Source organism: Tamandua tetradactyla, chromosome 3 (genome assembly GCF_023851605.1).
Source record: "Tamandua tetradactyla isolate mTamTet1 chromosome 3, mTamTet1.pri, whole genome shotgun sequence".
Lineage (NCBI taxonomy): Eukaryota > Metazoa > Chordata > Mammalia > Pilosa > Myrmecophagidae > Tamandua > Tamandua tetradactyla.
The window spans coordinates 45948104-45961098 of record NC_135329.1 but is presented as its reverse complement, the minus strand read 5'-3'; the positions used below and the strand labels follow the sequence as shown (position 1 = coordinate 45961098).

General features: G+C 39.0%; 1 protein-coding gene across 5 annotated transcripts in view; it reads left to right on the top strand.

Moving 5' to 3' along the window:
* MYT1L (myelin transcription factor 1 like) overlaps positions 1–3930 on the top strand; it is a 625705-nt gene extending 621775 nt beyond the window's left edge. For 4 of the 5 annotated variants that reach the window (XM_077153065.1, XM_077153068.1, XM_077153066.1 and 1 more), the window contains 3 exons: positions 500–643; positions 971–1105; positions 1692–3930. In XM_077153065.1, coding sequence (XP_077009180.1) covers positions 500–643; positions 971–1105; positions 1692–1718 — 306 coding nt within the window. In that variant the 3' untranslated portion in view covers positions 1719–3930. Of the gene's footprint in view, positions 1–499; positions 644–970; positions 1179–1691 lie in introns of those variants that run through there. The other variant, XM_077153067.1, reaches the window with a different exon arrangement.
* The last annotated feature ends 9065 nt before the right edge of the window (positions 3931–12995 follow it).

The following is a 12995-nucleotide window of genomic DNA, read 5'->3' as shown; positions in this document are numbered from 1 at the left end:
GTGATATTTATCTGAGACCCCACAAATGAATTAATATTTTTAGGATTTATCTGCGGCAGAGTTAGATTCAGACGAAAGAAAGAGTAACTGTTGGCAGGAAATCAGCTGAACGCTAACCCAAATGAATAACACGATCCCCTCAAGCCAGCATAGAGAATAGTGTAAGGAAACCGTAAGCATAGAATAATCTATGTGTGACAACAAACAAAATGTTTAAAAGATTGAGTACTAGTTGATACAGCCCAGGAACTTACCCTGCATTAATCCCACCTCAGAAAGACAAGCCGTTCTAGTCAAGTTATCAAATTTTCATGTGCAAGGAATCCGAAGCATATAAGCAAACCCTTAAAGTGACAAAAATTTTGAAGCCTTTTTATTTAAGAAAAAAATAAAAGGTTCTTTCTTTGTATCCGGTAGGGCTATTGTCACTCACTGCAAGAGCGCATGCTTCCTACCGGCTTGCCTTATATTACATGTTACACAAATTTGTGCATTTTAGATTACCACAATGGAGAGCAACCTGAAGACGATAGAAGAGGAGAACAAAGTAATTGAACAGCAAAATGAGTCTCTTCTTCATGAACTGGCCAATTTAAGCCAGTCTTTAATTCATAGTCTAGCTAATATCCAGCTGCCACATATGGTAAGTGATTGAGAGTGCAAGATAAGGAATTTGGCGGTCTTCCACAGTTCACATCATGAAGTAGATGTCTTTTGTTGTTGTTGTTGCTATTGTTTTTATGGTTCCTCAACCATTGGATATTTGTGGTTTTCACCCCAAAACCATAAAGTTAACTGCTAAAAACCTTGGTGGGGCTGCTCCAATGAATCCCTTAAAATTAAGTACATCCTAAATAGGCATTTTAAATATCATAAAATGGTGGCACTATGCTATTATACTATTTTATGCTTATGTGAATATACTAAGAAAATAAAAGTTGTATATGAACTACTATTTAATATCTCGTAGGATCCAATCAATGAACAAAATTTTGATGCTTACGTGACTACTTTGACGGACATGTATACAAATCAAGATCGTTATCAGAGTCCAGAAAATAAAGCCCTACTGGAAAATATAAAGCAGGCTGTGAGAGGAATTCAGGTCTGAACAGCTGCTCTAGTGATGAAAATCTTGCTTAAAAAAAAAGGATGCCTCTTGTTTTTTGCTGCTGTAATTTACCAGAAAGTGTTATATATTTATTTCTGTTTGAAACAGTGTTATGCTTACAAGACTTCATAATGATTTTATGTCTTGCTTTAAAGATAGTAACTGCAGAATAGTTTTTGAATACATTCACATTTTGTACGTTTTCATATAAGCTGACATAGTGTGATATGCCATGTAATGTTTATAGCTGCTAATGTATGCACATTTTTGGGGTATATATATTTCTGAAGAGGTAAGCTGATCAAAATAGAGTGTAAATTCTTTTTAATGCTTCAGTGATTAAATGTTTTAGTATTTTGAACTGAAATGGACAAAAAAAACACAGCTTTGAATGAGAATGTTGCAGTCCTGCAACCACTTTTTAAACACTATCATTTTGCCTCATGTTGGAGGATTTTATGGAATTTAAGAAATACATTTTGTGTGCATATTGTTTCATAGCAAGAATTGGTTGCAAAAATGCTTTATTTTTGAACAATGCTTGGAAATATTATGTGATCTTTTTGTTTGTTTGTTTTAGGAGGATGGTGGATGGTGGGGGCAATAAATGAGGTTTTTTGAATTCCAAGGAAATGGCATGGATTAACTGTAAGAAATGAAATAAGTAATTTATTGTAAGACAACATCAAGCCATGGAAACTTGACAGAAGATTCAAAGCAGCTTAAACAGCACTTTTAAATTAACTCCTAAGCATTACATGGTATGAATATGGAAACTTCAGTTAAGACAGGAACTTGTCAGAGGTGGACAACACGAAGATTTCCTTTTTCATTTTCAATAAACTTTGGAACAACCTTCTCTTATCTCCCCTAAGTTTTGTGCCCCTCTGAACTGTCTGTTATTACAATGTAGTTTATCTCACAGAATTTGTGGGTTTTCGATTTAAGTTAAAAGGTAATTTAAGAGCCTTTATTTTCCCTTTTTAAAAATTATTACTACTGTTACTGTTATCATTATATATTTGAGGGATAAATGAAAATGATGTGTTACTGGACTGAATTTTCTGCTGGTTTGGGTAGGAAATGCAATTCAGTAAAGTTTCTCCCTCCTCACCCCCTCACCCCAACTATGACTTTGAATAAACTTTTGATCCTATTCAGAGTTCTCTTAAAATGACATTTATGTTCTTAACTTTTGTTGGTGATCAGTTGACCATACAGCATTTACATAGCCTTGTCGTTTGATTTATTGTGACCTATTCTAAGAATGAATGCAATCAGATTTAAAAGTAACTAAATATACTTCAGCACTTTTGCTTTAAACTAGATCATTTTAGACTTGTTTATACCTTCAAGATTTGTTTGTTTTATTCCAAATGACTGCACTATATGTATGCATAAGACCACTTTTTATTGCTGCATTTCTCCCTTTTGAGTACCTTTGATGATGTATTGTGTTTTCTGATGTTGACTTGATTTCCATTAAATAGCATCTCTTTTCCTTCCATGTCTTGATGTTATGCAGAAAGTACAAAAGTACTTTAAAATTTTGTTATGAAAAAAAAAGATGGGTTTTGTAAAAATAAAAAAAAAATATTTTTAGCAGAACAGGACTTACAGGGTCATTGTCCCCACAATGTGCCAGTTGACTATTTGCACTTACCTTGTCCTATATATCCGTACGGAGGTGTGCAATTCCTTGTGTCATTAGCCTTGTGACACTGAACCTGGACAAATTATAGAGGAAGCCCTCACGGCTGATCCAATAATATTGCTAAGGGAGACTACAGGGATCTCACAACAAATATTCTGATACAATACTCAACCTCGGTATATATATATATGTATAAATATATGTATATCCCAGCGGCACTTTATACTGTTCACTGTACAAAAGCTTACAGTTTTCCACGAGGACTTTAATAACTAGCTGGGAAAAAGATTATGTAATTACTTTGGGGCTCTGCAGTATCTTCTCTGTACAGCGCCCTCTTTCTGTTGTGCTATTAGTTGTAGCTGCCATGCTCAGAATTGCCTTTTTGAGAGCTGAAGCAAGGTGCTTGTTGTTCACCTGATGCCATATATATCATCTAGGGACCTAGCCTCCTTTTAGGGCCCCCCATTGTTCATAATGGCATATGCATTTCCCCACTGCATTGTGTCTGCAGCTTCTTTGCCAATATAGTAATGCTTTTAGTAGAGTAATAGATAGTATCAGTTTTGGATTCTTATTGTTATCACCTATGTACAATGGAAAGGGATTTTAAGCACAAATCTGCTGCTCATCTAATGTTGGTACATAATATCAAATCAAAAGTTACCTGTGACTATTATATAGGGATCACAAAAGTGTCACATATTAGAATGCTGACCTTTCATATGGAATTATTGTGAGTCATCAGAGTTTATTTATTATAACTTATTGTTCATATTCATTTCTAAGTTAATTTAAGTAATCATTTATTAAGACAGAATTTTGTATAAACTATTTATTGTGCTCTCTGTGGAACTGAAGTTTGATTTATTTTTGTACTACACGGCATGGATTTGTTGACATTTTAATTTTGCTATAAATGTGTGGAATCACAAGTTGCTGTGATACTTCATTTTAAAATTGTGAACTTTGTACAAATTTTGTCATGCTGGATGTTAACACATCTTACTCTAAATAAAAAAAAAAGGTGTTGCCACATTTGTAGTTCTCTAATCGGGTCTGCATTTTCACTTGACTGTGGAAAATACTGTATGGAGCCAGCAGATTTCACTTTGAATGTTTCATTCCAAAGTTAGTTCTCTCTCTTTTAAAAAATAAAGTAAAATAAAACCATTTCAGAGGAGGTTTAGTTCTCTACTTTAAGGCATATAAGATTGAATGATGTTTGAAAAACTCTATGAATAGTTTAATATCCTCACTGTCTTACTTTAAAAAAAATCATTTTGCCTCATTTGTGATTATCTCCCTCTCTCTCTCTTTCTCTCCCTGCTGAACTATTTATTTGGCCGTTAGTTGCGGACACAATGACTGTTAAGACTCTGAATACTTGAATATGTTATCTCCTAAGAACAGGGGCATTTTCCTACACAACCATAAAACAATGATCCCAATTAAGATCATACTGTTATTATTTAACATACATTCATATCTAAAATTTCACAGTTGAACCAACCATATCCATTTTTCCCACCTTATCCAGTATCCAACAAATGAAACATGCAGCATTCAGTGGTCATGCCTCTTTCATCTCAGTATTCTAGAAGAGTTCCTTGGTCTTGCTGTGTCTCCCATGACATGACATTTTTTAAGTGTTCAAGGCTGTTGTTTTGCAGCATTTCCCTCAATTTAGAATTTGTCTGATGCTCCCTCATGGATTAGATTAAAATATTTAAATAAAAAATTTGAAATTCAAATATATATTAAAATAGAAGATGTGACATTCTCAATTTGTCCCATTATGGGTTACTTAGGTGCTTTAAAATTATTCACAAGTACTTAACATTTGTGAGGAGATGATTTGAGCAGCAGATTATCAATAAGAATTTGAGTGCCAAAGTCACTAATAAAATTTAAATTACCCTTCAAAAATGATTCAACAATGAATTACCCAATTTCACATCATCTTTGTTAGTAAGACAAAATTAAAAACTCTAAAACCCCTCTGTTTTAGTTTGCTAAGGCTGACAACATGCAATATACCAGAAATGGGTTGGCTTTTACAATGGGCATTTATTAACTCAACAAGTTTACAGTTCTGAGGCTGTGAAAATGTCCAAATAAAGGAATCAACAGGCAATGCTCTCTCTCCTCAAAGACAAGCTGCCAGAGATCCTGGACTCCTCTGTCAACATGACAAAGCCCGTGGCAGTGTTGGTGGTTCTCTCCCTTCTCTTCTGGGTTTTGTTGTTTCCAGCTTCTGGCTTCAGTGACTTCCTCTCAGTTTCTCTCTACTTCTATGTGTCCTTCTCTCTCAGCTTCTCTAGCTTTTCTCACTGTGCTTCTCTGAATTTCATAAAGGACTCTAGTAAGAGAATTAAGACCCAAATGGGGCATGCCTCAACTGAAATAACCTAATCAAAATGTCCCACCCATGATTATCAAAATGTCTACACCCACAGAAATGGATTAGCTTTAAGAACATGATCTTTTCTGGGGTACATACAGCTTCAAACCATCATATACCCTTTACAATAAATACAACCCCTTAAAATACGAAATTTGAGGACAAAATCCCCATATGCTTTGTTGAATTTCAAAATGTATTCCCACCAGAATTTTCTACTGATTCAAGATCATCCAAGTAGTTCTTGCAAGCTAATGTTGTCAGTATTTCATATGTAACTGTGGTACTTTCTGGAAGTGTTAATGATTCACCAGAGCTCATAAAAGTGAGGAGATGATTATGCATTATATTCTTAGGTTCCATTCCATTCATTTAATTCTCTCTAGACCCATAGGATGGAAGCTCTATCTTCCAGAACAAATAAAGTTAATGCAGACGGTGGCTGTAAATGTCACTGAGCTCTTATCAAACACTTAACTCTGTCAATTTAATTATTAAAGGCCATTTATTTGCCCTTATAAGCCATATGGCCGAGAATTGATATAAACATTCTTGGAAAGCAGTTTGGTAATAATGTAAAAAATCCTATAAAATACTTTTGAGCCAACAATTCAATTTCAGAAGTCTACTCTAAAGATACCAATCTGTAGGTGTTCACCGAAACAATTGCAAAAGCATCCCCTCACCTTCACCCCCCAAGAAACCCAAAAGTCCAATTTTATAGGAATGATTAAGTAAATGATAATCAATTTACTTTATGGAATACCATGAAGCTATTACAAGTGATGGTTATGAAGATCCTTTAATAAAATGGAAAATGCTTGTGGGAAAAAATACAGGAGGCAAGATAAAGAATATATGAAGAAGCAGCTCACTAGCAGCAAGTTGAGATGACGCTGATGAGTGTTCTGATTGCTGAGAGACCAGCTTTCTGCTCGGGCTCCCACAGTGACCTCCCAGCCAGCACAGGAGCTGTGTGCCTAAGGAGGGTTCTGGTAAGGTCTTCCTCAGTGAGGACAGTGATGCATTCACCACACTCCTGGCCTCAATTAAGTCAAGTTAATTGCCAGAAAAGGAGGAGGGGAGATGCAGGGGACTCAGGGCAACCCAAATTAGAAAGTAAACATCCCTAAGGTTAGGTAAGAATGGAAGAGTTTTGGGGCAAAGAAAAATAATAAAAAGAGTGGCAAGATTTACCTGGTTTCCCCAGACTCCTTTGTCTAAAACTGGCCTGCTGTATCTATTTTGCCTTACAGCAACAGTGTTAAAAGAAGTAATCAGACTTTCTTCACCATGAGCAAAGAAACGGAATTATTAAGAAAAAAAAAAGGAAGGGAGGGAGGGAAGGAAAAAGAAAAACCAAAGAAAGAAGGAAAGGAAGAAAGAGGGAAGGAGGGAGGAAAAGAGAAAAAAGGGAGAGAAGGAGAAGCAGAGAAAGAGAAAAAGGAAAAAAAAGAAAGAGAGAAAGGAGGGAGGAAGGAAGGAAGGGCGGAAGGATGGAAGGAGAAGTTTCTGGAGCACGTAGAAGGCGGCTCCAGAGCTGAGCTATAAGGTGGTGAATGCAGACAACCAACAGCTTCCCATTCTTGTGGAAATACTCCAAGGTCTTGTTACTTAAATTCTTGGGTATTCAGAACAAAAGGAAAACAAGGAGTACAGAAAGAAAGGTAGAGAGAATAGATGCTACAGGATAAAAACTGTTGCAGGCCAGGCCCTAGAGAAAGGTCACAGGCAGACTGAAGACAGACTAGTGCATAAGGAGATTCAACTCAAGATTCAAATGGCAGGCCTCTGTCTGGATTCCATTTCTTTATTATGGAAAGGAGAGCCCATTGCCCTCTTTCCGCTCCCTATCTGTCAGGAAATAGACCTCAGTTTTCCCAAGTACATATAAGAAATGGATGTCTAGCCCTTAGCACAGTTTATGCACTGTTGCTCTCCCTTCCCACCAAATGCCTTCTTTCCTAAGCAAACTGCCTGCCCATAGGGCTTTATCTGCTCAAGGAATGCTCCTGGGCAGTTACTGGTCTATGTCAACAGGAAGATCCACACAATGTAAGAATTGATTATCGTTGTGGCATTTCAACAACAAAAAAGCCTCTTAGAATTTGGCGTTATTTTTCAACATCTATGACAAAAGAAAAAAAGTTAGCGGTGGCAGTTCAGACTCTGGGCTAAGTGAACAAACGTAAAGATCAAATCCCATTATAATATGTGCAAACAAAATTAATGTACCTGTTAAAATGATAAAACAGCTATATCCTAGCTTTGGGGCTCACTTCTTTTTTGCATCTAATTCAATAAAAAGAGCAGGCAAACTGGTCTTAATAAAATCTGAATTACGTTAGGCCAAATAAAGAAGGAGATGCTGGAATCTTCTGTGTTTAGGCAGACTAGAATCATGTCCAATCTCTGATCCCATCTTTACTTCCAAATTTTTCTCTCTTCTTTTTGTAATTTGCACGGTTTTTATTCCTATAGTATTCTATATACTCTTACAGTTGCCACAATTATTTTTTGATCAAGTCAAGATAAGAAAATAAACAAAGACGGGTATGGACAAGCAGAAGATGAGTGTACATATATATCTGTATGAATGGCATGATAAGACAAAAATGAGACAGAAGAGGAGAGGGAAGAAGCAGATAATGGGATCATGAAAGAAGTCATGAAAGATGAATGACATATCAGAGCTTGAAAAGAGAAATAATATTAAGAAAATATAGTTATTTATAATTAGTGAATGTCTAAGAAGTCTAAGAACTGTTCTCAGGGCTACAATATGTGTTTATATGATTTTGTATGGTAAAAAGCCTATCATTCCTTAAGGTCCTGCTCTGACTTCCCCACTGAAGCTGGTCCATCTTCCCCACTATTTCCCCTCCCTGATCCTGCCTCACCCTAAGCCTGCTCATTCATGGTGAGGGGCACCTCCCCTGGCATTAAACCAGGTCGCCCCTTTCCTCCTTCAACCTCTGCCCCTGAGGTTTTCTGCAGTATTGCTGATTTAATACTTGATCTTCACCCACAAGGGGAAAAAATTTGCAAACATTGATCTTGAACAGATGTTCAAAGTTAATAGTTAAATAACTGAATCAATGAGTTGGACACTGATTTTTTTCAAAACATTACTTCATCAAAAGCTAACTTCTAAATAAAAACATGATTCTGCATATACAGCAAAGCCTTTCCTGGACTCATTAACTAGGGAGCCTGGAAAGAGACCAAAGAACTGAGCCCCAAGGGTTCACTTCCCAGGGCTGCAAAAAAATCCCGTCTTTATCAAGGGTGAGGATAAAATCTGGGTCGTGATAACCCATGCACCATTAACCAGAAATAATGAGCAAACAGCCTTCCATCCCCAGACCCTGCCAGCCTGGGCCAGTGAGCAGAGACCCCAAACGGCAGGAAAAACAGCTAAGGAAAACGCATCTAACAAAAACTACTCGGCAATCATGGGTTTTTCTTTTTCTCAGGCTTAGAACCATTTTATTTTCTCCTCATGTGTGAGGTTGAAAGAATAGGAATTGAACTTACTTTCATTTAATATGTCAGGGGTGGGGGAGCCACTCGTCCAAGATCATTTAGGGGAAGGAGTTTGAGAAGTTAAATTGTTTAACATCTAATATGCATCAGCACTCATTAGGTAAACATGGTTTTTACTTTTCTCAGGTTTAAACAATTATTTTCCCCTTACATGTAAGATGAAAAGAGTAGATGTGAAACATATGTGTAGGAGGAAAAAAAAAAACCTGTCCAAGACTATTGGGAAGTGAGAGTCAAAGTGACATTATTTAACATCTGTAGGAGCCCAGGGATTGAGCTGTTCTGAGTCTTTGTGAAACTCTAACATGCAGCTGCTTGCATGACTGGGTCAGTTGATATTTAAGCTAACCTCTTTAGAAACAAAGAATGTACAGGTGATCAATGTATGCATGAAACCAGAACCCTCTCTGTGGGTAAGATGTTAATCTGTACCCTACTCTCCCTTCCTGGAAACTTTGAGATATTACCCATAATCTTTTCCCCACTAACACAAACTATAATTAATTCATCTTACCCTCATGTCACGAGACCCCTCTGCTATACCCATGTCCTCCTACTCAATGGAATTTCTTAGTTTCAGGCCCCTATAACTGGCCCTGTTGATTCTCACCTAAATGCAGAGTACTTTCACCCACGCTCTGAACTGACTGCCTTCAGAGTACTTGTTTCCCTGATTGATTTCTTTCTTTCACTCCAGTATAAGTAAATTTCCATAATAAAGTTCATGTCTCAGTGCATGATTGGTGCTTTCTTTGGTCTCTTGACTGGAAAGGCCCTTGTGGGCCAGGACAATTGGAGAACCAGACAGGAGACCAAAGAAGTCCCCACTTCTGATGGCAGGAATTTGGGAAAGGGAGATTCCGTGGGTGGGATACCAGGGTGGCCTGTGACATCAGTGTGGGGAGGGGTGGCTATACCTCTTACATGAATGAGGCCTGCCGAGGGGATATGGAGATGCTTATAACTCTCTGGCTGGACTAATAGCCCTCCTGCAACAGGCCGTAGGACAGCTCAAATTTCATAAGGAAAAGAAAAGCCACTAGATTGCTGCAGCAGTAGCTTGGCCCCTGCTAAAAGTGGCATGTGCCTCTACTGAAAAGACACCGAAGGCTGAAGTGGCCATTCACCACCTACAAGAGGAGCTTAGTTAGAAAAGGCTATGCAGATTGCTCAGCCAGAATTGAAGGAGGCCTTAAATACAAGGTTGAAGCTAGTGGATGAGGACTTGGAAACTTTGGCATGTCATTATGCTAGAATAAGGGAATGAAAATTACATAAGATCCAAGTAAGGCGTACCCTTACTTCCCCCAAATGGGACCCCAAGGTGCAGACTCCATGGACTTCTTCCTTAGATGAGGAAGATCCACAATCGGACTGGGAAGAGGAAGTGGGGAGGTGCAAACTGGTCAACCCTTGGATCCAAAAGAAAATCAAATCTGAAACGGTCACAGTCTTGAAGTGGGGAGACAGTGAGGATTCCCAGACTGAACAGAAGATACGCATTACTTCCCAAGATTTCACCACCTCTAAATTAAGAGAAATGGGTCTTCAAGATAGGTAAAAGCCCAAGAAACTTTAGCATATTGGTTGTTGTGATTATGGGACATGGATGCTGATGGTACATTGCTTTCAGGGCATAAGTCAAGTAAGTTAAGTAAACTGGCTTTCCAACTGCTCACTCCTTGCTGTCAGTGCATGCACACTCTTGCCCTCAAGTTAGAAACATACTAACTTCTTGATTGGCTTGTACTCCTTTGTAAGGAAGGGTGGTCCAGCAAAGGGGATTTACTGCACCCAGCTCCCCAGTGGTACACTATTAACAAGCTCTAAGATATGCTACAGGTATAAAACAGGCAATTTTTGCACCCAACCTTGTTGGAGCCAATAGTGTAAACTCTGCTACAGGAATGTGTGAAGCAACCTGCAGACAGCCCTCAACCAGTGTTATGGGGCTTTAATGCCAGCTCTCAGTCAGAGGGTTGAGCCACCCATCTCACAGGCCACTCAGACAGTAACATATCTGGGGGAGAGGTGGTGCAACCAGGCAGGAGTTAGGGCCATGGGACAAGTGCCAAAGGGACGTGGTGGCCCAAACTGCTGTCATGCCAGTAGAAGTGGGTGAATCTAGTGGCCGTAGGGTCTGGAACCTAGGATATTGGTGGGCAGCCAAATGCACTGCTAGTCAAATTATAGAGTAAGCTGCCCAAGAAACAAAGGTTCACTAAACTTTAGACCAGGGCACTAGAGGAGAATGATGATGTCCTATGCCCCACAAGGAGCTTCTCCACTTCCCTGGCTGAGGAGGTCTGGGAAGCCCCCTTTCCCCTTGATTAAGGGACATGTTGAGATCCCCAAGAAAAGCAGTTTTGGAGAACATTGGGGATTGGAGGCCACATACAGAGTTAACCATGTTTTGATCCCCAACCAATGAACATGGGGTTTTAGCATTAGTGAACCCCTTAATATATCAGAAATAGCCATGGACCAGAGGTTTCACATTGACTACAGCAGGATGCAGGGCCAGGGAATTAAAACCGTGCAATGTCAGCTGTTAATGCAGATTGGTCAGTTACCCCCCCAAAAAACTTACACGGTATATGCATATCTCCTATCCCAAAATACCTATTAGGCATTGCTATATTGAAAAGCATTACTTTACAAACTGCAGTAGGTGAATTCTGCCTTTGGTGCTGGATGGTCAAGGCTGTCATGAGAGGCCAGGCTAAATGGTCTCCAGTGAAAGTGTCTTTTCCAAGACGCACAGTGGCAGTACATCAGTACAAACTGCCCAGAAACCATCACGAAATTGCCACCACTATTAATAAGGCATTAGAAAGAATAAGCATCATTCTTCCAACGCATATTCTTTTCAATAGTCCTGGAAAGTGATGTCTGCGAGATCAAAGGCTCGAGATGTCATACCATCACCAGGGCCAAGAAGTGAAGCAGAGCCTGCTAGGGAGAAACCGAGTCAGACACGTGTCTTTCCTTTTGTGGAACGCAGATGTGGAGCCTAAGATCCCAGCCTGGACTTGACAAAAATTTACAGAAATCTACCACAACAGGGACTGCTAGCTGTTCAACAAAACCTGTGCTTTCCTCTTCTTCCTGGTTCTAGAGCCGGATTACATTTTCATGTCTCCTTTCTTAGGCAGGTCTAGCCCATGACTGGCTTCTAGTCAATGGACTCTAAGTAGGTGTGATTGTGCCACTTCTGAACCTGGTTGATAAGAGTTTCTGAGGTGCTCTTCCAAGCTTTTACCCCACGACAACATGAAGACAACCATACATCAAAAGAAAAATTGAAGTCGAGTTTGCAGGCTATTGCATTTTATTCAGGACACCAAAGTTGTGCTCTAACAAAGGAACCCAGATCACTTGCAAGAACAGAAGTAGCTTTGAGCTTCTGGCGGGAGGTGGGGGGAAGGAAGCGGGGGAAATGATTTTTACAGACATATAAAGGAAGTTAGCTTGACTCATTGATTGGATGAGGGCTTGTCCATCTTTTAAGGGCAGGTTTATGGGAGATGGGCTTTATTTTGTATTGGTCAAATGTAATGATCTAGAGGCTTGACTGGCTATCTCTGTAGATCACCTTGGCAGGGATTTCAAATCTCAAAAGGTGTCAAGAGGAAACTCAAGAGGCAATTCAAAGAGGAAGTAGGGCAGGAGAAATGAAGTTCTGAGGGGTCCCCAGTGCTTCCTCTATACAGTTTTATCACGAAGTCACAACTCAAAAATGCCAGAGCCTCAATGCACTTGGATTACTAAATTAATATGCAGAGGAAAACGGGTCCTGTCCTGGGCTATTACATGAGAGAGAAAAAACTTCTGTTATATTTGTGCATTATACATACTGGCATTTATTTGTTACACTAACTAATATTACCCTAACTAATATATCCTCTAATCATCTGGTACCTGTAAGTCTAAAATGGGAACAATAAAAACCACTGAAAAACATAATGTGAAAGGAGAGCTAATGGCACAGCCGGCAGGGGCAGGTCACCTCCACATCTCAAATCCAAAAGGGAAAGCTCACTGCAAGTAAACTTCATGAAACATGAGCCTAAGGACCAAACCAGTCTCCCTGCATCTGCGATTAAACATAGGAAGATGGAATGCCTGATTTGCCACTTGTTGTGGGCTTTGGGCACATCTTTTTGTATCATCAACAATGGAAACCCGCAAAGCTAAGCAAGAAACGAGGTTGGCTCGATTATGGCAGGATGATGATATAACTCATAAAGCAGAAGAAGGAATAGTAGGAGGTGCTGTGT